The sequence below is a fragment of the Gymnodraco acuticeps genome, unplaced genomic scaffold, assembly GCF_902827175.1.
Source record: "Gymnodraco acuticeps unplaced genomic scaffold, fGymAcu1.1, whole genome shotgun sequence".
In the NCBI taxonomy this organism is placed as follows: domain Eukaryota; kingdom Metazoa; phylum Chordata; class Actinopteri; order Perciformes; family Bathydraconidae; genus Gymnodraco; species Gymnodraco acuticeps.
The window spans coordinates 240,687-266,674 of NW_022990245.1; the positions used below are offsets into that span (position 1 = coordinate 240,687).

At 40.1% G+C, this 25,988-nt stretch overlaps 1 protein-coding gene and 2 pseudogenes across 1 annotated transcript in view; all 3 read right to left on the reverse strand.

The window, feature by feature from the left end:
* The window catches only part of LOC117548927 (tripartite motif-containing protein 35-like), a 6,587-nt gene extending 6,462 nt beyond the window's left edge, over positions 1-125 (reverse strand). Inside the window, 1 exon segment of the mRNA XM_034220459.1 lies at positions 78-125. Within this exon segment, the coding sequence (XP_034076350.1) occupies positions 78-125 (48 nt within the window).
* Positions 126-14,837: 14,712 nt separating this feature from the next.
* On the reverse strand, positions 14,838-19,361 carry LOC117548949 (annotated as a pseudogene).
* A 1,815-nt stretch (positions 19,362-21,176) lies between these two features.
* LOC117548948 lies at positions 21,177-23,213 on the reverse strand (annotated as a pseudogene).
* Between the last annotated feature and the right edge of the window lie 2,775 nt (positions 23,214-25,988).

Here is a 25,988-nt window from a genome sequence, read left to right on the forward strand (position 1 = left end):
GTGCGAAGAGGATAAAAAGGTTTTCCTAATTGTATCTCAGTAGCAACATTCTTCTTGTGTGCAGTGAGATTAAGTACCTTGGTCATTATATCTCTGATGGTCTCACAGATGACAAAGACATCCATAGACAACGCTGCAAACGGTATGCCCAGGCAAACATATTCATCTACAAAGTGCTCTGTAGATGTCAAGGTATCACTTTTTAAAGCTTTCTGTACACCATTGTACACGGCTCACCTGTGGAGTAACTACAAGGCTAGAAGGATACACAAACTAAAAGTTGCATACAATGATGCTTTACGGTTGCTGCTGAGGGTACCAAGATGGCACAGTGGCAGCCAGCTGTTTGTTAACTTGGGGGTACCGACCTGTCAAGCCCTTTTAAGAAAAGTAATGTACAAATTCATGTGTCGCCTAGCAGACTGACAATCATGTTATCTCGATTTTAGTTAAACCTGTGAAGAGTTCTACTCGGTTCTCTTCCATGATTTGGAGACATTAGCGCAACAGCCTCTACAGACAGTGAGCATGTGTGGCGAGCTGTCATTGGACTGATTTCATGTTTTTCATTTTGTTTGGCTTTTTAATCTTATTTATTGTTGTGTATTTTGTCATTTTGTATGTGATATGGACCATGAGTCTGAAATAAAGATTGAATTGAATTAAGCACCTTCATGACATTAAAGTCAAATGTGTGTTTCGATGAGCTTTTATTAATTGAAGCTTTACAGCTCTCACTATCTTTAGACTTTGGTCCAAATGACCAATCAGAATTGAGCATTCATCTTAGGCCTGTTCATCTTTTTTATTGCAGTACCTTTGAACTCAACGTTTTATTCCTACTCCCTTGTGATTTTAAGCATTATGATTCTTCATAAGGGTTGGAGTATACAGTGGGGCAAAAAAGTATTTAGTCAGCCACCAATTGTGCAAGTTCTCCCACTTAAAAAGATGAGGCCTGTAATTTTCATCCTAGGTACACTTCAACTATGAGAGACAGAATGGGGGGAAAGAATCCAGGAAATCACATTGTAGGATTTTTAATGAATTCATTGGTAAATTCCTCGGTAAAATAAGTATTTGGTCACCTACAAACAAACAAGATTTCTGGCTCTCACAAACCTGTAACCAAACCTTCTTCTTTAAGAGCCTCCTCTGTCCTCCACTCGTTAACTGTATTAATGGCACCTGTTTGAACTTGTTATCAGTATAAAATACACCTGTCCACAACCTCAAACAGTCACACTCCAAACTCCACTATGGCCAAGACCAAAGAGCTGTCAAAGGACACCAGAAACAAAATTGTAGACGTGCACCAGGCTGGGAAGACTGAATCTGCAATAGGTAAGCAGCTTGGTGTGAAGAAATCAACTGTGGGAGCAATTATTAGAAAATGGAAGACATACAAAACCACTGATAATCTCCCTCGATCTGGGGCTCCACGCATAATCTCACCCCGTGGGGTCAAAATGATCACAAGAACGGTGAGCAAACATCCCAAAACCACACGGGGGGACCTAGTCAATGACCTGCAGAGAGCTGGGATCAAAGTAACAAAGGCTACCATCAGTAACACACTACGCCGCCAGGGACTCAAATCCTGCAGTGCCAGACGTGTCCCCCTGCTTAAGCCAGTACATGTCCAGGCCCGTCTGAAGTTTGCTAGAGAGCATTTAGATGATCCAGAAGAGGATTGGGAGAATGTCATATGGTCAGATGAAACCAAAATAGAACTTTTTGGTAAAAACTCAACTAGACGTGTTTGGAGGAGAAAGAATGCTGAGTTGCATCCAAAGAACACCATAACTACTGTGAAACATGGGGGTGGAAACATCATGCTTTGGGGCTGTTTTTCTGCAAAGGGACCAGGACGACTGATCCGTGTAAAGGAAAGAATGAATGGGGCCATGTATTGTGAGATTTTGAGTGACAACCTCCTTCCATCAGCAAGGGCATTGAAGATGAAACGTGGCTGGGTCTTTCAGCATGACAATGATCCCCCAAACACACCCCCGGGCAACGAAGGAGTGGCTTCGTAAGAAGCATTTCAAGGTCCTGGAGTGGCCTAGGCAGTCTCCAGATCTCAACCCCATAGAAAATCTTTGGAGGGAGTTGAAAGTCCGTGTTGCCCAGTGACAGCCCCAAAACATCACTGCTCTAGAGGAGATCTGCATGGAGGAATGGGCCAAAATACCAGCAACAGTGTGTGAAAACCTTGTGAAGACTTACAGAAAATGTGATTTTCTGGATTTTTTTTTCTCATTCTGTCTCTCATAGTTGAGGTATACCTAGGATGAAAATTACAGGCCTCTCATCTTTTAAGTGGGAGAACTTGCACAATTGGTGGCTGACTAAATACTTGTTTGCCCCACTGTACAGTATTTATGTTTAGAGTCACACAAACATAACAGTCTGGAAGAGCACAGTCACGTTTTAGGTGTCTTGTTACGTTCATTGTTTTCATTGCAAAACCCCTCAACTTATACTTTTATCCTGACATCTTTATGACTTGTTTATCCGTTGGAGGACGTACTCAAAAGATAAAATAATTAATAAGGAATATGTTAAAGATCATTTATTTCTGCTTTTTGCATTTATTTAATGAAAGAAGGGGAGAGGGGGCAACTTGCAGCAGACAGACTTTTTTTGTCAGGTTTCAAACTCCGGCCCCTGCAGGAGTCAGACTTAGTCTATGGGACAGCTCAATAAACAAACTGCTCCTTTATGCTTTATCACTTAGTCAATTATTAAAAAGCTCATAAAATGCCACAGAAAAGGAGAGGATCGTGCCTTTGTCCTCCAGTGAGGACTCAACATTTCAACAGGCTGAGTGACACTAAACCAGTTTCACATGGTTTTATTTTTCTGTCACAAACAGGAAACATGTTCTGCCAACACGTCTGTCTCTCTGTGTTCATATCATCCAGTTGGAGTAAAGATACTCTCTCAATGTGAGTTGTTAGGAACCACAGCTGCTGTTCAGTTTTTATTTGTTTATCGTGTTTTCTCTGTCAATAAAATTCAAAATGGCTAAATGTATGTTCAATTCATTTTGGGAATATTTCTTCAAAACATGAGCAAACTCATTCATATTTATTTTTCAACATTTATCACAGTAAATGTATAAATAATAATCCTAATATCTACATCAATTATCCATCAACTCAAGTGTTTTTTTGTTTTTCTTCCTGACACTTTTTTACTCTCATTTATTCATTGATCATATCTTCACTTTCATTGGTATTAAGGATCATACCACATGATATGAACACTATTTTAAGATTAAGCTTCTTCATGACATTAAAGTAAAATGTGTGGTTTCGATGAGCTTATATCATTGAAGCTTTACAGCTCTCACTATCCTTAGACTTTGGTCTTATTGCTGCAGAAGGTCCAAATGACCAATCAGAACTGAGCATCACCTTAGCCCTGTTCATCTTTTTTATTGCAGTACCTTTGAACTCAACGTTTTATTTCTACTTGTACTCCCTTGTGATTTTAAGCGTTATGATTCTGGAGTCCCAGAAAGATGATGCGCAGCAGCAGAGAGGAGGAGGCTCCAGCTTCTCCTGAGACACTCGCTCCTTCATCCGAGCTCTCAGAGCCTCGATGAACCTGCAGAGTTACAACAACTGTTTATCAGATTCACGAAGCCACTTGTGAACCTCAACGTGTGAAACAGAAGTGATAGAGTCAGACTTCCTCTAGAGCCACAAAAGACTTTAACCACAACTTTTCACATATGCAGTAAAAACCTGTCGACCTATAAGCATACTCAAATCAGTGAAGATTGGTAAATAACTGTCTTACCTTGCAGATACTTTCCCTTGCTCTTCCCTTTTCCTCCTCTGCAGCTCCTCAGCTCTCCTCTCCTCTTCCTCCTCCAGATTCAGGCCGTTTCTCAATCTCAAGGATGCTGGTTTGGTAGTCGCGTAGTTCCAAGCCACGGCTTCGGAAAACGAAGAAGAATGGAACAGGCTAACAAGTGTGCCACTCTCTCTAAGGTTTCAACATAAACTGTACCGAAAATAAATACCTCACGATGTCTATCTAATTATGAACTTGCTTTACTTTCACGGAACACATTTTTGGTGATAACAAATGTAACTAAGAACATATATTTACCAACACATGTTCTACGCCACTACATACTTACATTTAAATGTGTGCTGCGTCGGTTCAGACATTCTCCGCAAGGGTTTTTGAAATTGGTCCGTGCGCAAAGCATTGCGGGGATTTTAAGGACGCAAAGTCTACCCATGTGCAGCCTCGAAATTTCCCCCAAACCAAGGACGCGGCCTCGGTGGAATTCCAAGTATGCTGGACATTGGATTTGTGTTAAATAAGGGGAATACTTCTCAAATTGTTGCACATAATACATAGATTTTTAACTATTCAAGCAGCAGAGTAATAATCAATATTGAGATTTTTCGATCATTAATGAGATTTGAAAGACTAAATGATTTATCAGTTATTCTAGAAAAAAAATCACATTAATCAATAATGAAAATAATGTTATTTGCAGCCCTAACAATCAATTACTCAAACTCTAAGCTGATGTTTTAAAAAACAAAAAAAACATTTCAGGCTTTCGTTCAAAGCTACAGATTGTTTGGTACTCGAAAGACAGATTGTGGGCGAAGAATCACTTTAACCACACAAATAATAGGAAGTGATGCAAATTAATGATATGCATTTTCACACTTTTCTGAGACTTATACACTAAACATTTGAAAAAAGATATTTAGTGATGAAAATACTAAAAAATGTGAAAATGAATGTCATCAATAACAATAACTCATTTAGATCACCCCAGGTGGATTTTTCTGGAGTAAATACTGCTACATCAATACTTAACTATAAGTCATGATAATGATATGTGTACCATGGGATCTGTCTGAGGCTGCTGTTTCTTCTTGCTGACTTGAGCTGGCTGCGCCACACGATGGCGTACTTCATCTTGAGATTTACAACATTTGCAAGTACTCTACTTAAGTATACTTTGACTTACATACTACCTAATTATAACTAGTGCATTATTGTGCAAGCATAACTAATATTGCAGCTGGTAAAGGTGGACCTCATTTAGTGTACACATATGTGCTGCTGGGTAGTTTAATCTATAAATCACAATTTACTCCTTGACTTATTTTTATTAATCTGAATCTGCAAAATAACTAATACTGTCAACAGGGTTGCCAACTCTCACGCATCTGGCGTGTGACACACGCTTTCACTCTCAATCTCACGCTCTCACGCTGCCCAAACTATTCTCACGCCAAAAACAAGAATACCGAAGACTAGAAACGGTTTTGAAAACTTTTGTCAGGTAGTGATCGTCTTCTCAATAGAACATCTTTGATAATGTCTTCTGGCCAATCAGAATCAAGATAACGGCGTGTGTGTTGTTCCAGGAAGTCCCGACGGAGAATACTTTTGCATTTGCTGTAGTAGCTACATCTCTATATACATCGATACAATATTACGTGTTGATAGAAATCAACACGTAATGAAATAAGACCCCACGGTTTGATGATTGATAGGTGCAGGGACGTGCACAGGTACGGGCTAATGTTGCCAGGGCAACGGCCCGTTTGGCCTTTTTGGCTGACCTGCCCCTCTAGAGAGAGCGAGAATTTTTTTTTTTTTTTTCTGTTGTGGCCGAATCAACATGATAAGCCCACAATTAGTAGCGTCTCGCTGCGGGAAACACACTTTGTCAGCGCTGTCATCTGCCGGTGCGTTAAGACCACCTCAGTTTCGGATTTTGGAAACTTGATTTTGAGTTGTCTCCTCATGGCAGTTAGGGTATAAGGGACAAACCAGGGGACTTTACTTCCTCTTGATACCGTTGGTTATTTACAAAAAAACACCTAAATATAGCCTACTTGTTGTGATTGTGTGTCTTTTCATCTGTAAACTCCGTCAACGGGGCCGCTCGCTCTCTTTTCTTGATCGCCCTCTCATGGGTGAATACTTCACTGTCCTGCTTCATTGTAGAATTTCTGCCATGTCTCTACCACTTTAGTTTGACCATCTCTGTTATTAAGTTACGGAATACTAAATAGCCTAAATAAGTAATTAGATACCTTACCGTTACCGGCTGCGCTCATAATGATAAGAATAAGAATAATGCGTATTGAACTGGTTTAATTAATTAGTGACTTTATTTAAGGTAGCCTAGTTAGAAGCAGGGGTTAAGTTGGGATTTGATATGTGGGGGGGGGGGGCTCTGTGTGGAGGTGCGAGAGGGGGGGGGCGGAGGTCGAGGATCTCATTATTTGACCTTAAGGGATATAGGCCTACACTGTGGCCCTAAAGCAACTGCTCCATTATCTGTATCAAATGCAGACATTGATGCCACCAAATGTCACAATAAAAATAGAAAGTACTACAATAAACTGGAATTCAATTTACATCTTAAATTATCATATATATACACAAAAAAGGTTTACAAATATCAACACCTTCAAATTGCTTTTTTAAATCAACACTGCTCTGCACACTTGCTAAAGAACATTTGTGTGGAAATCTCAATTCATTTGTAGGGCTGCGTGAGTATGGTCCAAAGTATGGGAGTAAATCTCACTGTAAAACTATTTAATCATCACCAAATTCTGTGTTATTATGACCGATCATAACTCAGCTTTATGCAGACATATTTAGCATGGTGTACAGGGCCGCTTCTTGGCATAGCCAGGCGACATAGGTGGCGCCTAGGCGCCAGATATGGGGGGGGGGGTTGCTGCGCTGGCAGCTCTGGAGGGAAAAAAACATTTGACTGTTTTGCGCTCATCCTAATTTTCGACCTTGATGTAACAACATTCATAATTAAGTGCAAGGTAACACCTTTGTCACCCCGGTTACACTTTTCATTTGCCCGTACGATGGGCGCTGTAGTTATGAAAGTGGGGGGTGGTTGGCTTATCAGGCCGTCCGCATCTCACAGCCAAAGTGGGTGTGGGATCGAGCGAGAGAGATAAATGCATTTATTTAAACAAAATATTTCCAAGGCACTCTTTATAATTATTTGGGATAACAGGTTTTAATCATTTCAATGTATACTATAGGACAGAAAACCAAAAATAATCGTTTAAAAATTAAAACTTGAGAGATACAAAAATATGCATAAATAAACGTTAACTAGGTAAAATAAGATATGAATGAACAACAAAAATAAAATAAGTTGCATTTATTTGCTATTGGCTATGGTAGGTTATTGGTTATGTTCACATACTTATTTGATTATTAAAATGTAAACCAATCTTTTTCATATGGGTGTTTAGAGTTGTACCCCCTAGGTCAGGTCTCTAGTAATGTGTGCTCAAAGCGCACCCGATTGAAGCATTTTACTTTAAATGTTCAAACATTTCTTCCCGGGGGGGCATACCCCCGTCCCCCCTAGAGGATGTGACGTCCACACCCCAATTCAAACATGTTCATACAATACCGAATACATTTGAAGCCTTTTTGATGTATATTACCAACATGACAATACGTTTCTGTTTTTGTAGTATATTTGGTCTTTTGTAGAGATTTTTCATTTATTCTTTATATATTCTATTGTGTATTCCTTGGGTACTTTTATCTTTTCTATTGTACGATTGAAGTAAATGTGGGAAGCGTTTAACAACAGCCATTTACTTCAAAGATTGTTCTCAATGTTATTCTTATTTTTGTTAATCCTGCATGAATGCCAGAAAAAAAGACATTCTCTTCAAGAATAAAAAAAAACATGGCATTAGTAATTGTGAAAACAAATTAAATAAGTTGTTAGGTTAAGTCAGGGCCGTTTTTTGGCATATAGGCGACATAGGCAGTCGCCCAGGGCGCCAGATCTGGGGGGGGCGCTGCGCTGGCAGCTCTGGGAGGGAAAAAAACATTTTGACTGTTTGCGCTCATCCTAATTTTTCGGCCTTGATGTAACAGCATTCATAATTAAGTCAAGGTAACACCCTTTTCACCCCGGTTACACTTTTAATTTGCCCTGTACGATGGGCGTTTGTAAGTGATGAAAGTGGGGGGTGTTGGCTTATCAGGCGTCCGCAGCTCACAGCCAAAGTGGGTGTGGGATCGAGCGAGAGAGATAAATGCAATTTATGTAAACAAATATTTCCAAGGCACTCTTTTATAATTATTGGGGATAAACAGGTTTGAAATCATTTCAATGTATACTATAGGACAGAAAACCAAAAATATCGTTTAAAACTTGAGAGATACAAAAATATGCATAAATAAACGGTTAACTAGGTAAAATAAGATATGAATGAACAACAAAAATAAAATAAGTTGCATTTATTTGCTATTGGCTATGGTAGGTTATTGGTTATGTTCACATACTTATTTGATTATTAAAATGTAAACCAATCTTTTTCATATGGGTGTTTAGAGTTGTACCCCCTAGGTCAGGTCTCTAGTAATGTGTGCTCAAAGGGCACCCGATTGAAGCATTTTACTTTAAATGTTCAAACATTTCTTCCCGGGGGGGCATACCCCCGGTCCCCCCTAGAGGATGTGACGTCCACACCCCAATTCAAACATGTTCATACAATACCGAATACATTTGAAGCCTTTTTGATGTATATTACCAACATGACAATACGTTTCTGTTTTTGTAGTATATTGGTCTTTTGTAGAGATTTTTCATTTATTCTTTATATATTCTATTGTGTATTCCCTTGGGTACTTTTATCTTTTCTATTGTACGATTGAAGTAAATGTGGGAAGCGTTTAACAACAGCCATTTACTTCAAAGATTGTTCTCAATGTTATTCTTATTTTGTTAATCCTGCATGAATGCCAGAAAAAAAGACATTCTCTTCAAGAATAAAAAAAAACATGGCATTAGTAATTGTGAAAACAAATTAAATAAGTTGTTAGGTTAAGTCAGAGGCCGTTTTTTGGCATATAGGCGACATAGGCAGTCGCCTAGGGCGCCAGATCTGGGGGGGGCGCTGCGCTGGCAGCTCTGGGAGGGAAAAAAACATTTTGACTGTTTGCGCTCATCCTAATTTTCGGCCTTGATGTAACAGCATTCATAATTAAGTCAAGGTAACACCCTTTTCACCCCGTTACACTTTTAATTTGCCCTGTACGATGGGCGCTGTAAGTGATGAAAGTGGGGGGTGTTGGCTTATCAGGCGTCCGCAGCTCACAGCCAAAGTGGGTGTGGGATCGAGCGAGAGAGATAAATGCAATTTATGTAAACAAATATTTCCAAGGCACTCTTTTATAATTATTGGGATAAACAGGTTTGAAATCATTTCAATGTATACTATAGGACAGTAAACCAAAAATATCGTTTAAAACTTGAGAGATACAAAAATATGCATAAATAAACGTTAACTAGGTAAAATAAGATATGAATGAACAACAAAAATAAATAAGTTGCATTTCTTTACTATTGACTATGGTAGGTTATTGGTTATGTTGATTTACTTATTTGATTATTAAAATGTAAACCAATCTTTTTCATTTGGGTGTTTTACGGCCCGTCCACACAGCAGCGTGCGTTGAAAATTTCACCATTCACTTTGAATGGGGTGACGTCACTTTGCTGGCGTGGCTCGCTGCAAAAGTTGAGCAATGTTCAAGTTTTGAAGCCACGGCAGAAGCGTCAGCCAATCGAATCATATGCCAGTACAAGCTCTAGCCAATCAAACCGCTGCTTGTATGTCAGGGGCGGGAGATTCATGTGATTGGTTGTTGGTCGAATTTCAGACACGCCCGCCGGCAAGCTTCAACGCACGCCGCTGTGTGGACGGGCCGTTAGAGTTGTACCCCCTAGATCAGGTCTCTAGTAATGTGTGCTCTAAGTGCACCAGATTGAAGCATTTTACTTTAAATGTTCAAACATTTCTTCCCGGGGGGGCATACCCCCGGACCCCCCTAGAGGATGTGATGTCCTCACCCCAATTAAAACATGTTCATATAATACTGAATACATTTGAAGCCTTTTTGATGTATATGACCTATGTCAATACGTTTCTGTTTTTGTAGTGGCATTGGTCTTTTGTAGAGATTTTTCATTTATTTTTTATATATTCTATTGTGTATCCCTTGGTTACTTTTATTTGTTCTACTGAACGATTTTCTGGCAGGGAGGGGCGCCAGCTAAAATCTCGCCTAGGGCAGCAATTGGTTAGAACCGGCCCTGATGGTGTAGGAAACGGGCTCTGTGTTACAAGACGGGTCGGGGGTTTGGCGGTACCCACTGCAGACTCTCTGCACACACACACACCACACCGCTGCAGACTCTCTGCACGAAGGAGCCACGGTGCCTGCAGCTCCTGATCGGAGCAGAGACACACGTTCACTAAGCAGAAAAACGATATCCTGTCACAGAGATCTGCTATTTGAAATGTTAAAGTCAACACATATCGACCCTAAATAAAGTCTATATTAAGAACGAGAGATGTTTTGACATTATGGCTTAAACAAATGACAAATGAGCGAGGGCGATGACGTCAGAGCATCGTCCTATGTGCCGGGGCTGAGCCCCGGACAGCCCCGGCCCCAATTTAACCCCTGGTTAGAGGCCCTATTTTATCAGTATGTCTGGACTGCACAGCAGTTACAATGGTCAAACTACATTAGAACAGAATTTGTCCCCATTTTGTCGTTAATAGTTACTAACATTAGATATTTTAATGAGATATGGACCGCAAAACAAAAAATGTCCCTGATTTTCATTTTTGAAATTAAGTCACCGAATGCAAGTAGTCGCCTTAGCTTATTTTGTTATGAGATGTGAATTACTGTTCAATTTAGTTGATGTAATAATCATTTGGTTTATTTTACATTAAAAAAAAGGTCTTATGTTTTTTTGGGGGGGGAGGCCCTTTTTCCAGTTTAGAGCAATAGCCCCTCCAAATGTCTGTGCACGTCCCTGGATAGGTGTGTGGGCTGTCTTTCATTTTGACACACAGAACAATGGGGGCTATCCACCCTTATCCACAATGTAAAGTAATTCACACAGCCTCTTCCCTCTTCTCTCTGTGAGGAGCAGCAGGTTCAGCTTTCAGAACAAAGTAAAATGGCATTAATTTTTTTAATATGTCGTGTAGTAATAGATTTATTTATTTTTCTTCTCAAGAGAGTACCAGAATGTGTATTTTATGTTAGTAGCCTATTTCAAAACTAAAACAAAAAAAAATATCCTGGGGGAGAATCCCCCCAGACCACCCTGCAGGGGTTGGGTTTTCAGCATGTCAACTCTTTCACCTGTGGAGAAATTGCAGGATTGGCTCCAGGTCGCCCTTTTTATTTACTACAAGACAAATGTGCCTTCTTATTTCATACAGTTCAATTTGGATTGAGACAGGGAAAATAATCTAAACCTCACGCGTGGCGTTTCACTGTCAAGGGGAGCGTGTATGTAATTACATTGCAAATACTGACATGAGCCCCACCACTGTATGGGTTAGCCCTACCATAGATTACCCAACAAAAATACTCTCTCGCAACTGCCGACCCGTATTGCGCATGCTCAGATCTAAGAACCAGTAGAAATGATAAAAAAAGTAAAAGTCTGCTGCTTATTGTTCTACTAGGCCAAAATAGAGTCAAAGAGTATATGAGAGTGAGAGTGTGTTAATTAATATATTTGGCAGTTTGGAGTAAGTCTGTAGATTTGTTTGTGTGTGTGTGTTTCATGTATAGCTCTCACGATAATTAATTTTGTTGGATACATTTTCCCGGAAATGATTGCGATAAACGATAATATTGTCGGCACCGTTGTATGACCATTTTAGACCACTGACATAATGATAATATATAATAATAATTCAAGTACATCCTTTCAAACTGCTAGTCACATCCTCATGTAAATGGCAATTTATCGAGTTCATTTTTATTTATCGTACGATACGTCAATTAATTGCTTATCGCGACAGGTAGGCCTACACAATAAAACAGTGGAAACAAACATGTGTTTGACTTTCAATAGTGAATGAAACTTTGTTGCCCTTTATAGTCTGTGTCCAATATTGTGTATTTGTATATATTGTATATATATCCTATATATATATATATATGCTAAGGTCCCGCTGCTGACACGATAGCAGTCATTTCGTGCGCATATGTAATTAAACCCATGATATCAAAATCCTCACTCCAGCCAGGTACCCAAAGTTGGCAACCCTGCTGTCAATCAAATGTAGTGGAGTAAAAAGTAGAATGTGAGGTTCAAGATGCATGAAAAGTACAGTACCTCAGTAAATGTACTTATATACTCTTCCCTTCACAGTGTTGCTACTTTTACTCAGGTTACTTCACGTTTATTTCAACAACAATCATGACTTTTTTTCACCAACTGGTCTGGTCATCACCACTAACGGTCTCATTCGACAGCCTAGCAACAGTACAAGCTAGCTTAGCAACGGTCTCTTTCGACAGCCTAGCAACAGTACAAGCTAGCTTAGCTCATTGGCATTAAATGCCAAACTCACAGATGGGTGCTCCATAAAGTCGTGCTCGCTCTCCACCCAGGCTCCCACCGCCAACACAGCATGGTTCCTCTCGGCTTTACCTTGTTGACTCGTCCGGAGGCTGGGGCAGACCCGGCGGCAGACATACGTCTCTGGGCGGGCATTTTGATTTACCAGGGCGGGGCCCACCCCGAAATTCACATTTCCCGGGAAATCTCGAGATTTGTCAAAGTGGGGGGGGGTTTAGGTTGCCATAAGGCTGTTGACGGTCTTATTATAGGCTACATCCATTGGTTGGTTTTGTGGCACATTTGTAACGCTGTGCCAACTTGGGCAAGCATGCAGGCAAACTTGAGCACACACAGGGTGGAGAGGTGAGGTAAGGTTGAGCGATTGAGAGAAAGGGAGAGAGAGAGAGATTGAGCGAGGCAGAGAGCATGTGCAGCGGTCTGCTTGCGCACAGAGCAGGAGTTTGTGAGAGCCGGCTTGAGAGTCAATTTCTCTTCAAAATATAATTGATTGCCAGCCTCCCTTGTCCCTGGCTGGCTTGCTAGCTCGTTGGTAACTGATGTCTTCTAGTGTGCCTGCATCTGGCGCTGAGTTGCCATATTCCTTTCAAGTGTATAAGTGTGAACCACTTCCTGATATCCATTGTTGCAGATACATATAAATGATAATAGCCAAACTAACCTAGCAAGCGTAAACTGACAGGCTGCTGTGCCGCATCTCACTCAAAAAACCCACACGACTCAACCCAGCGAAAAAACCAGTCTCGCGCGCAGCCTTTCATTCAGAATTTCATAGCATAATAAAAACAATTATATTAAACTAATCTTTCAACATAGTTTAAAACAAAAATAAATATTGGGACAAAGCCCTACAAATAACAACAATAAACATAATCAGTGGCGGCTCCAGAGTGTTTTTGTTGGGTAATCTATGGTAGGGCTAACCCATACAGTGGTGAGGCTCAAGTCAGTATTTGCAATGTAATTACATACACGCTCCCCTTGACAGTGAAACGCCAAGCGTGAGGTTTAGATTATTTCCCTGTCTCAATCCAAATTGAACTGTATGAAATAAAAAGGCACATTTGTGTTGTAGTAAATAAAAGGACGACCAGCTGGAGCCAATCCTGCAATTTCCCCACAGGTGAAAGAGTTGACATGCTGAAAACCCAACCCCTGCAAGGGGATCTGGGGGGGATTCTCCCCCAGGAAATACTAACATAAAATACACATTCTGGTACTCTCTTGAGAAGAAAAATAAATAAATCTATTACTACACGACATATTTAAAAAATGAATGCCATTTTAGTTTTCCTGTTACTTTGTTCTGAAAGCTGAACCTGCTGCTCCTCACAGAGAGAAGAGGCTGTGTGAATGACTTTACATTGTGGATAAGGGTGGATAGCCCCCATTGTTCTGTGTGTCAAAATGAAAGACAACCCACACACCTATCAATCATCAAACCGTGGGGTCTTATTTCATTACGTGTTGATTTCTATCAACACGTAATGTTGTATCGATGTATATAGAGATCAGCGACGTGCAGTCAGGGGAGGCAGAGCCTCACCTGTCATACTCCAATGTAACGGAAAAACAACTAAAGAAAAACGAAATAGTAATAATAATAAAATGTCTCCACTGATCTGTGTTGTGATTTCTGTATGATTACAATCGCTTTTTATAGTGAAAATCAGCAAATTGGCCGAGCTCCGCTACAACTATGGGAGCGAAGAGGAGTGAGGCAGGGACGAGCTCTGGCTCACCTAAGCCCACAGTAAATGGCTGGAGTGCGGGCACTAATGTAGCGCGGGCACTTAGGTTTTTTTTAAAATTATTATTATTGTAAAGGTTTGTTGATGTACCTGAAGAAACAGGAATCAAGCTTATAGACATATTTCTGAATAAAACTAAACTTAATTGTACAGCTATAATTCCCTTTAGGTTAATAATAAATGGACATTTTCAATTGCCACAAATGTTATTGTTCATATATACAGTACGGAAATACTCAACTTCAATTACTCCTGGGAGTAAAACAACATACCCATTTCTAAAAATAATTAATCAAGAGTCCTAAAAATATCTTACATTGTTATATTATCTTATACTGCTATAAAAATGATGTTTGAACAAGATGTTAAAAAAAAGGAGAATTGACAGCTTTGATTTGCTAGTTTTATTAGAATTAAAAAAAACACAAACATTTTCAGGACATTGATTAAAAAGAAAAACAGAACATCTATTTATTTATTTAAAGATTTTGGTTTAAAATGTTGAGCATTCATCAATCATGCCTCAATGTATTTAAAAATGATTTTCAGATTCAAAAAAATGTCAGTGAGTTAAATGAAATTATAAACACACAATAAAAAAAGTATAACAAAATATAAACAATAACAATAAACAATCAATTTGTTTTTTTTACACTGAGACTTTGAATATAATGTTTAAAGCTGTAATTAAAACATGATCACATTTTCAGAACATTTAGAAATCTTACAGGCTAAAATTATGATCTGATGATCATCTGTTTCTTATCCTGATTATTTCAAAGAGATCTAGACGGACAGTGAAGTCAGAATAAAGTCTGAACCAACACTCCTGAGCATCACAGAGGAATCTCAGTTTGACAGATTTTGATATCAGCCGTTTTAGCATCACCAGCTTTTCCAATACTGAAATATGGGAAGAGTTCCTCAGTGAAAGTGTCTCTGTGAGTGTAGATGTGAGTCATGCCTTCAGGGTCGTAGAAGGACACCTCCCCCCTGTCATAGTCCAGCTGGACTCTGATCCTCTGGAGATTCTTCTCCACTCTGACAGTCTCACCAGCACCATTAGTGTATTTTCCACTGCGATGTACTAAACACCAGATTCCATATTTTGGTGAGAGAAATATCTCTCCCTTCCTGTCAGCTGACTCTTTAGTCAAACCTATATTCCATTCAGGATGATCTCCAACCTCCACCTCCCAGCTGTGTCTCCCTGAGCTGAAGCCCTCAGAGCCCAGAACATCAGGACCGTTAGTGAATCTCTCTGGATTACCAGGAAGCTGCTGATATGTGTCTCCATGTCTCACACTGGTCAGATCAACAGACAGAGAGAGCCAGCTGCTTGCAGTGTTTGGGTCCAGAATGACAGGACTGAAGTGGACCTGGGTCCTTCATCTTCTCCCAGACTCTGAAGGACAGGTTGCCCAGGTGTTTGGCCACATCTATCAGCGCTCCTGGGAGCAGCTGTGGGTCTGACAGTGAGCTCTGGACTCTGGCTCTGCTCTGAGTGGCTTTATAACTGCTGAGGAAGGGCCCGTTGTGTTTCTGCAGCTCTTCTTCAACAGCAGAGATACTGTGTGACAGAGAGGAGATGTGCTCCTGAATGCTCTTCATCTCTCTGCTGATAGTCTTCCCTTTCTGCTCCTCTTCCTCCCTCAGAGCTGCCAGTCTGGTCTCCTCTTCCTCTTTCAGGAACTGATGGAGCTTGATGAACTCTGCTCTGATCTGCCTCTCTGTGGACAGCAGCTGCTTCTTGGACACTTGAATCACTTCATTGTATGTTGTCTCCACTCCTTTGTATTTGTCCCTCTTGTCCTGCAGAGACTCTAAGTCAGAGTTCAGCAGGTCCTTCAGCTCACTGACTGCTTGTTCTACAGGAACCACCTTGTGACTCTGGTGGAGAGAAAACTCACAGACAGGACACACAGCTCTCTCTTCATCCTTACAGAACAATCTAGGCTCTTCTTGATGTTTACTACACACCACCTCCACCTCTCTTTTTTCTGTCTCAGATGATCCAGCTTCCTGTCTCTCAGCAAAGGAGTCAGACAGATCCTTTAGTGTAAAGTTCACCGCAAGACCTTTTGAAGATTTTCTTTTACAAATAGGACAGTTTTTGTTCTTACTTTGTTCCCAGAATGTCTGCAGGCAGCTCGAACAGAAGCTGTGGCTGCAGCCCAGAGACACAGGATCTCTGAAAGTCTCTGAACACACATGGCAGCTCAGGTAACTTTCAAAGAGAGGGTTTTTCTCAGCCATTTGTCTCTGTTGTCTTTTTAAAGCAAAACTCACTAAGGTATGTCCTTTCTCTTGAGCGTTTCAAATCCTCCAAAGTGTCTCCCAGCAGAGATCTCACACCCTGTAATGGCGTCTCCGCTCTTTTCAACAATGTCAAAATCCTCTTTCGTTTTCTCTGCCCTCTGTCACAGGATGATTGATCAACAACAGGAAATGCTGCTATGTCATGTATTCACCAGCAGATGGAGTCAGGATGTCTTTCAGAGGGAAATGAACTTTGGTATTCAGTTCAGGACGAGGACTTTGTCCAGGTATCTGTTTAAAAACACATACGATTTAATACCATGAAAAAAACAACAACATAGGAAAGAAAGGAAATGCTAATATATAAAAGTTTGAAGAACTATTTTTGTTCTTACTTTGTTCCCAGAGTTTCTGCCGGCAGCTCGAACAGAAGCTGTGGTTGCAGCTCAGACACGGGGTGTTTCTCAATGTCGAGTAAAGCTGCTCCAGAGCCACTATTTCAAGCATACTACGTCATCGAGTGCCGCCGAAGGACTGTTCCAATGTCCAGCATAGGCTACTTGGAATTCTACCGAGGGCACACATCCTCTCCAATATTCAGATACACTCAAAATGTCCCCCCCAATAAATAGCAAATACATTTTTATTGTTTTTATTAAAATAAAATTGCTATTCTATGACTTTTTTATTTTGCCTATTTGTATACTTGAACATCTTTATTTTCTGTTATTGTGAACTTCACCAAAATTATATATTCTTTTCATATGTAAATTGGTTCCGCCTTGTTTGTTTATGCATTCCTTTATTTTGTACCCGGGGGTGTATTTTGCTGTCGCACGTCTGAGTCCAGCTTCAGTTAGTTTGATGCTCCAAGCAGGTCAGTCATGTTTTAATTTGCCCTGCATCGGTTCTGGTATATTTTCTAGTTAGCCCTAAAGTAATCTATATTGTTTTATTTCGTAATGGTAGGGACCCGCGGGTGTCACTTCGTTTGCTGTTCCTTCACTTTATTTTATATATATTTATTTTGGACGAAAACTTAGCGTGAGGAAAGGCATGTGTGGCGTGAGTGCGTGAGATATGTGTTAATTGCGTGACTCTCACGCTCAATGTGTGAGGGTTGGCAGCCCTGACTATAAGTCATGATAATGATATGTGTACCATGGGATCTGTGTGAGGCTGCGGTCTCTTCTTGCTGACTTGAGCTTGCTGCGCCACACGATGGCGTACTTCCTCTTGAAATCGTAGAAGGCTCTCCTCAGTCTCCCTCCTCTTCTCTAACTGGATCTCTTCAGTGAGCAAAGCAAGAGCCTGAATCAAGACATGGGAAAACAGGTTGGACACTGTTACGGCCTGGCTCATAGGCTGCAACAAAGATGGGAGACTAGACAAGTTAAGTGTAACAAAAAGCATATTTATTTACAATACCATAAAAACCAAAGGTCTTCAAAGAAACCTAATAAATGTGGAAGTCAGTTATCGGTAATGATTGCGTGTATGGGTGTGTGAAAATGTGCAGAAACAAAGATGCGGCCGTGTCCAACAGAAGAGTGAGAGCGCAGTATGGGTTGGTGTTGGCCTTTTATGTAGACGGCCCAGGTGTGGCTCATCGGGTTGATCACCTGAAACACAAACAAGAGCCAGCAAGCAGAACACAAAGGCATAGACCCCTAGTGGAGTGGAGGGGGTCATAACAACACCCTTAGGTTAAGTCAGGACTCTCAATTCATGTGAACGTGAATATGTATCAAGCGTTTTCATTTAATTAAAAGTGATTTGGATTTCCTGGTTTCACCTTTTTAAATGTACATATTTGTCTATGATATCAAAGTAAATATCTTCCGGGTTTGGACTGTTGGTCGCACAAAGTAAGCAATATGAATATAGACGGTTCTGAGTCCAAATAACATTATTGATTAATGAATAGAGAATATAAATCAAGAAGAAAAGCCCATGTCAACACTACATCAAAGTACCCTTAAGATTTACAATATTTTGCAAGTACGTCTAGATACTTAAGTATAATTTTGATATATTTACATACTAACTAATTATAACTAGTAGATTATTGTGCAATAACTAGTAATATTGCAAATATGGGAAAGTGGACCTCATTTAGTGGAGTAGTTTAATCTCCTTGATTTATTAGTATTAATCTGAATCTGCAAAATAACTAATAGGCTACTGTCAAAATACAATGTGAGGTTTAAGTTGAATAAAAGTACAGTAGCCTACCTCCTCGGTAAATGTACTTATTTACTCTTCCCTTCTCAGTGTTGCTACTTTTACTGAGGTTACTTTACATTAATTTCGACTTTTTTGAACCAACTGGTCTGGACCGGTCATCACCACCACTAACGGTCTCTTTCGACAGCCTAGCAACAGTACAAGCTATTAGCAACGGTCTCTTTCGACAGCCTAGCAACAGTACAAGCTAGCTTAGCTCTTTAACATTAACTGCCAAACTCACAGATGGGTGCTCCATAAAGTCGTGCTCGCTCTCCACCCAGGCTCCCACCACCACAGCATGGTTCCTCTCGGCCAGCACCTTGTTGACTCCTCCGGAGGCTGGGGGCTCTTTGCTCGGCCGGGCAGGAGCTCTGCACCTGCCGCTTGTCGACGTTTTAAACCTGCTCATTGGAGACGTTAGCCTGATGCTAGCTCACTGACAACTATCTTCTCTGTACACAGTTCACTGGGTTATTCATTGACGTTAAGTAATGGCGGTTTTCAATGTTATACTTTGCACACTAGTCGTTAACTTTCTTCAAAACAAAAGAAAGGAATATAAATCCTTGTTGCGTATGTAAAAGCTAAGTAAACAGCAACTGGTTTGTTTGAGTTTCGCTCACTTTTAGTATCCGACGTTGAACGAACAGCTTAACGGCGCATTACTGCCCCACCTGGACAAGAGGAGATGTTGTGTTAATACTACAAAACCTATACTGTTTTTAATTAGTAACTTAGTAAGTCAAACTGTAGCTATCTATTTATTTTTAAAAGTTTGGATAATTGTTAAATATTGTAGAGCCGATGAAAGGGAGTCAGAGGCGGTGTGTTCAGTATGGAACTCCACACTTTATTTTCCATTTAGCATGAAGACAAGGTGCACATCTGCTTGCTACTGCATGTCAAGCTAGCATGACAACCTACACACGGTACCGTATTTAACCCGTATTTATCGTGTAAAATGTCGCTGTTTAGGCATGACTTTATCGAACTGATCTGTACACAGGACTGATGTGCGATCTCTATTTTTCAAAAAGATTATAGATTTCTATTAGATTTGACTTGGAGAACGTGGTTTGTTAAAATAAATAAAGGTGCTATTTTATGATAATACTCAAGATATTATAAATCAAATCAAGTTTTATTTTTATAGCACATTTATAAACGATTTTTGGTCGAGCCAAAGTGCTGTACATATAATAAAAATAGCCTACAGTAGAGACACTTTACAGCAAATACAACAGCACAGATTGTTCAGAATATCAGTATGAGAAAAACGACACTCTATCCTTAGACCCTCTGTCCTTAGACCCTCACATCGTACACGGAAACACTTCCAGAGAAAACCCACAGTTTAAGGGGAACATGGGAGAAACCTCAGGGAGAGCAACAGAGGAGGGATCCCTCTCCCAGGACGGACAGACGTGCAATAGATGCTGTGTGTAAATCGAAGAGATAATACATTTACAACATATACACCGAATGTATAAGTAAATATTGACAACTTATTGACATTAAGATCTATCATTATTGACCAGAGGTGGGAAGTATGCTAACTAATGAGGCTGTTTTATTACAGCTTTAAATCACACAGCTGATCAACAACTGGATCAGCAGGTTTGAACTAACTCAAGACAAAGTATCAAAGTGAATACATGTGTGTTTTGCAGGAAAGTATGTAATGCATTCCTCTTTTTTGTTTTGAATCTACTTTGTATATATTATAATGCTGCAGTGGAGTTTGAGAAAGGTAAATGTGACTCCTGACTGTTTCTAAGTGAGAATCAAAACAGCTCCATCAAATGAAACCCGTTGCACAGCTCCAGTATGCCATGCTTTACCCCTCACATGTTTTCTGCTGACTCTCCTTCATCAGGGTGGGAGCTTCTTTGCTTACAGCAGGTTCATCCGTCACATGACTTCACACAAGGAGACATAGATTTCAAGAGTTTGGCTGTCCATTAATGTAAAGGGTAAAAGAGATTCATGGAGGGATGCAATGCATTGAATAAGAGATTACATCATTAAAATGTTAAGATTTGTTTAAAATTATTATTATTATTGTAAAGGTTTGTTGATGTACCTGAAGAAACAGGAATCAAGCTTATAGACATATTTCAAAATAAAACTAAACTTAATTGTACAGCTATAATTCCCTTTAGGTTAATAATAAAATGGACATTTTCAATTGCCACAAATGTTATTGTTCATATATACAGTACGGAAATACTCAACTTCAATTACTCCTGGGAGTAAAACAACATACCCATATCTAAAAATAATTAATCAAGAGTCCTAAAAATATCTTACATTGTTATATTATCTTATACTGCTATAAAAATGATGTTTAAACAAGATGTTTAAAAAAAAAGGAGAATTGACAGCTTTGATTTGCTAGTTTTTATTAGAATAAAAAAAAACACAAACATTTTCAGGACATTGATTAAAAAGAAAACAGAACATCTATTTATTTATTTATTTAAAGATTTTGGATTAAAATGTTGAGCATTCATCAATCATGCCTCAATGTATTTAAAAATGATTTTCAGATTCAAAAAAATGTCAGTGAGTTAAATGAAAATTATAAACACACAATAAAAAAGTATAACAAAATATAAACAATAACAATAAACAATTATTTTGATTTTTTACACTGAGACTTTGAATATAATGTTTAAAGCTGTAATTAAAACATGATCACATTTTCAGAACATTTAGAAATCTTACAGGCTAAAATTATGATCTGATGATCATCTGTTTCTTATCCTGATTATTTCAAAGAGATCTAGACGGACAGTGAAGTCAGAATAAAGTCTGAACTAACACTCCTGAGCATCACAGAGGAATCTCAGTTTGACAGATTTTGATATCAGCAGTTTTAGCATCACCAGCTTTTCCAATACTGAAATATGGGAAGAGTTTCTCAGTGAAAGTGTCTCTGTGAGTGTAGATGGGAGTCATGCCTTCAGGGTCGTAGAAGGACACCTCCCCATAGTCCAGCTGGACTCTGATCCTCTGGAGATTCTTCTTCACTCTGAGAGTCTTACCAGCACCAGTAGTGTATTTTCCACTGCGATGTGCTAAACACCAGATTCCAAATTTTGGTGAGGCAAATACCTCACCCTTCCTGTCAACTGACTCTTTAGTCAAACCTATATACCAGTCAGGATAATCTCCCACCTCCACCTCCCAGCTGTGTTTCCCTGAGCTGAAGCCCTCAGAGCCCAGAACACTAGCATAGTGAGTGTATCTCTCTGGATTATCAGGAAGCTGCTGATCTTTGTCTCCACGTCTCACACTGGTCAGATCGTCAGACAGAGAGAGCCAGCTGCTTGCAGTGTTTGGGTCCAGAATGACAGGACTGAAGTGGACCTGGTCCTTCATCTTCTCCCAGACTCTGAAGGACAGGTTGCCCAGGTGTTTGGCCACATCTATCAGCGCTCCTGAGAGCAGCAGCTGTGGGTCTGACAGTGAGCTCTGGACTCTGGCTCTGCTCTGAGTGGCTTTATAACTGCTGAGGAAGCGCCCGTTGTGTTTCTGCAGCTCTTCTTCAACAGCAGAAATACTGTGTGACAGAGAGGAGATGTGCTCCTGAATGCTCTTCATCTCTCTGCTGATAGTCTTCCCTTTCTGCTCCTCTTCCTCCCTCAGAGCTGCCAGTCTGGTCTCCTCTTCCTCTTTCAGGAACTGATGGAGCTTGATGAACTCTGCTCTGATCTGCCTCTCTGTGGACAGCAGCTGCTTCTTGGACACTTGAATCACTTCATTGTATGTTGTCTCCACTCCTTTGTATGTGTCCCTCTTGTCCTGCAGAGACTCTAAGTCAGATTTCAGCAGGTCCTTCAGCTCACTGACTGCTTGTTCTACAGGAACCACCTCGTGACTCTGGTGGAGAAAAAAGTCACAGACAGGACACAGAGCTCTCTCTTCATCCTTACTGAACAATGTAGGCTCTTCTTGGTGTTTACTACACACCACCTCCACCTTCTTCTCTCCTTTTTCTGTCTCAGATGATCCAGCTTTCGGTCTCTCAGCAAAGGAGTCAGCCAGCTCCTTTAGTGTAAAATTTGCCCACGGTTCTTCTTTTGAGGACTTTCTTTACAAATGGGACAGTTTCTGTTCTTACTTTGTTCCCAGAATGTCTGCAGGCAGCTCGAACAGAAGCTGTGGCTGCAGCTCAGAGACACAGGATCTCTGAAAGTCTCTGAACACACATGGCAGCTCAGGTAACTTTCAAAAAGAGGGTTTTTCTCAGCCATTTGTCTCGGTCTCTGTTGTCTTTTAAAAGCAAAACTCACTAAGGTATGTCCTTTCTCTTGAGTGTTTCAGATCCTCCAAACGTGTCTCCCAGCAGAGATCTCACACCCTGTAATGGCGTCCCCGCTCTTTTCAACAATGTCAAAATCCTCTTTGTTTTTCTCTGCCCTCTGTCACAGGATGATTGATCAACAGCAGGAAATGCTGCTATGTCATGTATTCACCAGCAGATGGAGTCAGGATGTCTTTCAGAGGGAAATTAACTTTGGTATTCAGTTCAGGACAGGACTTTGTCCAGGTATCTGTTGGAAGAAAACACATAAGATTTAATTTCCATGAAAAAAACAACAACATAGGAAAGAAAGGAAATGCTAATATATAAAAGTTTGAAGAACTGTTTTTTGTTCTTACTTTGTTCCCAGAGTTTTCTGCCGGCAGCTCGAACAGAAGCTGTGGTTTGCAGCTCAGAGACACAGGATCTCTGAAGTCTCTGAACACACATGGCAGCTCAGGAAAAAGAGCAGCTATCCTTTGGTGTTTCAAAATTATCACTCACCAACTTTTTCTTCCCCTCGGTTTGCCTCTAAATGTCGATGAGATCTCCCGCAGTGTACTGGTGTCGAGGCTCTCTTCAACAATGTCAGAATGAGCTTTCAATCCTCTAATCTCTTTCACTAGTTAATCATTGATAGTTATAAATGCAGTCATCTGTTTTTATTACCAGCAGATATATCGGAAAGATGAACTTCGGAACTTTCAAGTTCTGACTCAAACATGTTTTTAACCCATTTGTTTCCTCTTTGTGATCATCTGACCGGTGTTCAATCTTAAACACTGACAGGCAAGGAAGATTGTTGGAAATGTACATTTCACATATTTAACACTATTTTAAGATTAAGCATTGAACATAAACAGGCCAGTAATGCCAAAAATAAGTATTCATTAAAAAAAATGAGTACACAGTGAGGGCTGACTCACTTGCCAGAAAGCTGCGCAACAACAGTTGCTATGATTTCTGGAAAGAGGTCAAAGTCATAAACAGCTGTAAGACTCCCTCACCGTCTTCCATTGAAGGAGTGTGTGGGTCAGGCAGCATCGCAGAACTGTGGCGACAACACTATCATGAGTTGTTCAACTGTGTTAAGAGTGATGCATTTGTGGTTGAAAAGGTTGACTCCACTGAAAAGGTGACAGTTAGATCAGAGGAAGTCTTCAACACTATAATGAATCTAGAAAATAACAAAGCTTGTGGCCCGGATCTCATCTCAGCCGAACACTTCAAATATGCCAGTCTTAAGCTTGCTCCTCTTGTTGCTCTGTGTCTTACTGGTTTCCTTAATCATGGTGTCTTACCAGTTTCCATGTTATCTGTGCTACTTGTGCCAGTCATCAAGGAGAAAGCTGGGAAGATTAATGGCATTGATAATTACAGACCTATCGCTTTGCGTCACCTTACCCTTTTTAGTCCTTTAAACTGCACTTGGGTCCTATTTCCCCCAAACCTGACACCTATTGCTTTAGCTAGCATTCTCTCCAAATGCTGGAGAGAATTCTGTTGGATAGGCTGGAAAGGTATATTACCACAGCTGACAACCAGTTTGGTTTTTAAAAGAAAACACGGCATGATGTGTGTATTTTTGCTTTAAAAGACATTATAGCAAAATATAGAAGCCAAAATTCCACCATGTTTCAACTACATAATAAGGATCTTAGCCTTCTGGTATGCACATCGGACTATGCAGGTGAAGTGGGGCAATACTGTGTCTGAAAATGTTTATGTTGGTAATGGGGTCAAGCAAGGTGGGATTTGATCTCCTTTGTTGATTAATCTGTACATGGATGATCTGTGTAGGAAACTGAACTTGTGTAAAACTGTCTGTGTCATCGGTGTTACTGTTGTCAACCACCTTGTGTACGCAGATGATTTAATCATCTTTTCCCCGTGCAGTGCAGGCTTACAGCAGCTTCTGAGGATTTGTTCCCAGTATGTCATTGATTTTAATATTAAGTATAACGCCAAGAAGAGTAGCATCAGGATTGTGCGAAGAGGATAAAAAGGCTTTCCTAATTGTATTCTCAGTAGCAACATTCTTCTTGTGTGCAGTGAGATTAAGTACCTTGGTCATTATATATCTGATGATCTCACAGATGACAAAGACATCCATAGACAACGCTGCAAACTGTATGCCCAGGCAAACATATTCATCTACAAAGTGCTCTGTAGATGTCAAGGTATCACTTTTGAAAGCTTTCTGTACACCATTGAACACGGCTCACCTGTGGAGTAACTACAAGGCTAGAAGGATACACAAACTAAAAGTTGCATACAATGATGCTTTACGGTTGCTGCTGAGGGTACCAAGATGGCAGTGGCAGCCAGCTGTTTGTTAACTTGGGGGTACCGACCTGTCAAGCCCTTTTAAGAAAAGTAATGTACAAATTCATGTGTCGCCTAGCAGACTGACAATCATGTTATCTCGATTTTAGTTAAACCTGTGAAGAGTTCTACTCGGTTCTCTTCCATGATTTGGAGACATTAGCGCAACAGCCTCTACAGACAGTGAGCATGTGTGGCGAGCTGTCATTGGACTGATTTTATGTTTTTCATTTTGTTTGGCTTTTTAATCTTATTTATTGTTGTGTATTTTGACATTTTGTATGTGATATGGACCATGAGTCTGAAATAAAGATTGAATTGAATTAAGCACCTTCATGACATTAAAGTCAAATGTGTGTTTCGATGAGCTTTTATTAATTGAAGCTTTACAGCACTCACTATCTTTAGACTTTGGTCTTATTGCATGCAATTGTGCAAGTACTCCCACTTAAAAAGATGAGGCCTGTAATTTTCATCCTAGGTACACTTCAACTATGAGAGACAGAATGGGGGGAAAGAATCCAGGAAATCACATTGTAGGATTTTTAATGAATTCATTGGTAAATTCCTCGGTAAAATAAGTATTTGGTCACCTACAAACAAACAAGATTTCTGGCTCTCACAAACCTGTAACCAAACCTTCTTCTTTAAGAGCCTC